Below are 3688 nucleotides of genomic sequence, written 5' to 3'. Positions count from 1 at the left end.
CTGCTCTCATTCCGTGAAGTTTTTATGGTTTGGAGAAGTTTGCCCATGACGTATGATTGATTATATGAAAATATGATTATATTTTCTAGGACTTTTACCAGAGTAGGCGTGTTCCCCCTCCCCTTGTTTAAAACGGGTCTCAATTCTACATGAGCTCAAGAAAAGTGTGGTTTCTAGCAAAATGATGATTAACCAACACTCATGCGCAAAGTGATAGTGTTTCGAGAAACTTATGCTAAAGTGGACCAGCCCCTATGTGCACTGTGTGTGGTGCCCAATTCCATGACTCACATCATCTGCTCTTTTTCAAGTTATTGGTTCAATAATATCTGCGTTAAAAATTTTCAAAGGGGTTTGTAAAGAGTTGTGCGATATTTCAACTATATTACTATCAAGCAGAAGTGTCTTCAAGTATAATGTACAGCTGCATAACGGTGTCATGAAGGGGTATATTGGTTGCACCACACTCGATCAGATTTTGAAAGCTGCAGATTTGTCGTGAAAGTCATTGTGTACGAAAACAATGGATGGTCTCAAATAACTGAAGTGACATGTTGCAAACAATTACTCGATGTAATTATTCATTTTCTTATGATTAGATGAAACAAATATTTAAACCCATTTTTGAATTCTTCCCTGAACTTCCTCTGAGTACATGCATAAATGCAAGTGTTGGTGCAGCAACTGAAGAGCTGCAACATGACCCCTGTTTCCTGTAGAATGAATTTCGGGTTACTCGGGTTGGAGCCCGTCGAGTAATTCGTCTTTGTAAAACGCACTGACAAAAAATTTACAACGCGCGTGGCCCATAACAGGAAAAAACTACCCGAGATAGTGAACAGTAAAACAATTGAGTTCTTCCGGCTCTCCATCTCCGGGTCTCTTTGCTTCTGTCTAATTGTCTGGATCCGGAGTCTCCTGCGAGCTCGACTCACCACCAGAATGTATCTGACGGTCAAGGAATTAAGAAGTAACATCAGAAGGAAGGGGATGCACGGATTTAAGATGTGGTCAATCCAGTTGAACGCTGTCCAGAAAACATTGGAATAAAAGCTAGCCTTGAAGTTGCAGAACCATGGCACATCGTTCATTATATATAAAGGCTCAATTGCTAAGTACAATGGAATGTTTTTTAATAACGATAAGGCACACACTATTCCTATAACAACAGCAGCAGTTTTCTCGGTGCAATAGTTTGATTTGAATTTCTGGAAGCAAATAGCAACAAACCGATCGATGGTGAAAGCCACGGTTAACCAGACAGAACTGTCCCTGGCTGCAAAGATGAGACCAATTCGGACGCTGCATATTGGAGTGGTCTGCAGAAAAAGAACCGGGAAGTATAACATGCTGATCCGATGTAATATCACCGCCATGATAAGGAGCAGAAGATCAGTCGCAGCCATACCAACCAAATACCGAGTGATGCACAGTGAAAGACCACACCTTCCGCGGGACAGAATAATAATCGTCACCAAGTTACCTGTTTCAATAAAAGTAAACAATAAACCTATTCCTTCCAATGTGGTCTGGCAGAATTGTATGGATGGGAATTTAATTAAATCTAATTATTTCCTGTCATGTGTACCGAGATACAGTGAATAACTTTGATTTGTTTGAGATCGAGGTAGGTCAACCGATGTGAAGAAACTAGACTCGCTGAGTTGCTCCAGCAGTTTTGTGTTTTGCACCAGACTCTACCATCTGCAGATGTTCTTGTAAAGTAGGGGAGTATGAGAGTAGGTAGTGCAGTTGTAAAAGTAAACATCAGATGTAGTGTTACAGTGAATAAGAGTGCAGGGAATTGTGTTACAAAAAGTGCGGGGTATGGCGTATAATACAGATAAGCATCACAAAGGCATAAAATTTTACAAATGAGAGATCTATTTCAGTTTGACAACATTAGTAAAAAAACTCGAATGAAAGATAGGATTAAAGATTAAGCAAATTTAACTGTTATGTTAAAAATCATAGAAAGTTCATTTGATCTCTGTCAGGAAAAATCCTTTAACGTTTTAACGACGTTATATGTTGTGAGATTTTAAAATAAAATTGTGGAGACTTTTTGAGAGCAATTAGGAGAGCACCCACAAATGTGCATTCACTCTATCTCTCTACATGTCATAATATGTTATGTGTGGTTTAAATTTGGAACTACGAAGAGAAGTGTAGCTTTGTCCATTTGATACGGAACAGTGACGTCTGCGAGATCAAAAAATATCCAAGCAGAAGATGATACATTGTCTGAATGAGGATGAGCAACAGTAATTTGAAACTGAAATTATCATTCTAAAATTGAGCCATATTCCTCTGATTAACCTCAAGGTGAATTCATTCGAAATCATTTTAGAGAATCATATGAAAATCCTTCGTGACATTTTCTGATATTTTAAAACTGCTTGGTGATATTGAAAGGAATTAGTTCGAATCCAACATAATTTCAACAGAATAATGGAATTAATTGTGTTGACAATGAACACCCAACCAAACTTTATAAAGTCATTGCACTACATATCGCTCTAATTAGCTTGTCCTGAGAATAAAACTAAAGGCAATGCTTCGATATAGCACAATGAAACGAGGCAGAGAACGATATCCTGTTGCCTAATCAATGGGGACTGCACAAACCCCAAAATAAATTGTCCCTAAATATAATAAATGATCATTGGACCTTACCTGGAACTCCTGCTGCTGCTAAAACTGGATAATATATCGCATATACCAGGCCGGCTAATTTTCCATGCATTTTCTTTCATAACCTCTGTCCGTCTCTTGAGTTGCAGTAATCACCTTTGCGTTGTGTGATTCATGATATAATGGGTGGAAATCCCCCTTGGCCTAATTATGTTGAATTCATTATACTCACGAAATAAACACATTAAAGCATTAGTTCATTTATCTGTCCTACAGTGCATATAAAATTGATATTATGGCAAAATTATTTTCATGGACATGTCCACCAAATCAGATAAAATATTTGAAATACCAGGTTCTCCATAATATTACCCTGACCGTTCTTTTTACGAACTATGGAAGGTAAAACTTGAACAAACCGCGGTTAACAATGCGGCAGAGTGATGTATAATTAAAACTGCTGAATTGAAGAAATGACAATCTGGAAAGGCACAGAGAAAGAGAAGAAACTTTTGAAATTATGTCCGTTACACAGAACGGTGAGAGCTGGGACAACGTTTTGAAACAGAAAATAGCAAGAGGGGCGATAGTGAGCAGTGGCCATAATCAAAAGACAGAAAATGTATTAATCATGAATACACACAAGAACCAGCCTTCAAAAAAAAGATAAATGTAACTTAAAAGAAGCAATCGATTTAGAATTTACAAGGACAAGCGGCAGAAACATACATAATTTCACGTGAAGTGATAAGGCACATGAGGCAGAGTAGGAGATGTCTCCCAAGAAATGATTTGGAAATTGTCATGGTTCTGCAACATTCATTCTCGTATGCATTGATCAAATGAAAAAAAAAAACACTTCTGCTTTAATAGAAAGGAAAGTGTGACATTAAACTACACTGAGGAAAAAAATCATTTTCTTGGTATTTGGGCTGAGGTAGCAATTTCTATTAGACATTGGCTTTGCGGGAATAGCGAGAGAGAGGCAGGTGACTACTGGTGTGTCTCAGGGCACCCTACTGGATATATTGATATTTGCTATAAATATCAATTA

At 37.8% G+C, this 3688-nt stretch overlaps 1 protein-coding gene across 1 annotated transcript; it reads right to left on the bottom strand.

The window, feature by feature from the left end:
* Positions 1–581: 581 nt before the first annotated feature.
* LOC138743805 (probable G-protein coupled receptor 139) lies at positions 582–2746 on the bottom strand. Its single transcript, XM_069899408.1, has 2 exons — positions 2677–2746; positions 582–1483 (listed from the first exon to the last, which is right to left on the bottom strand). Exons 1-2 carry the CDS (start codon positions 2744–2746, stop codon positions 582–584), a joined length of 972 nt encoding a protein of 323 aa, XP_069755509.1.
* Between the last annotated feature and the right edge of the window lie 942 nt (positions 2747–3688).

The sequence above is a fragment of the Narcine bancroftii genome, chromosome 10 (assembly GCF_036971445.1).
Source record: "Narcine bancroftii isolate sNarBan1 chromosome 10, sNarBan1.hap1, whole genome shotgun sequence".
In the NCBI taxonomy this organism is placed as follows: Eukaryota; Metazoa; Chordata; class Chondrichthyes; order Torpediniformes; family Narcinidae; genus Narcine; species Narcine bancroftii.
The sequence above is the reverse complement of the archived record's forward strand: the minus strand, read 5'-3'. Positions and strand labels throughout refer to the sequence as shown.

Coding starts and splice junctions, on each gene's coding strand:
- LOC138743805 (XM_069899408.1), bottom strand. CDS start 2,746: ATGCATGGAAAATTAGCCGGCCTGGTATATGCGATATATTATCCAGTT. Junction 1,484..2,676: donor AGCAGCAGCAGGAGTTCCAG/GTAAGGTCCAAT, acceptor TTATTGAAACAG/GTAACTTGGTGACGATTATT.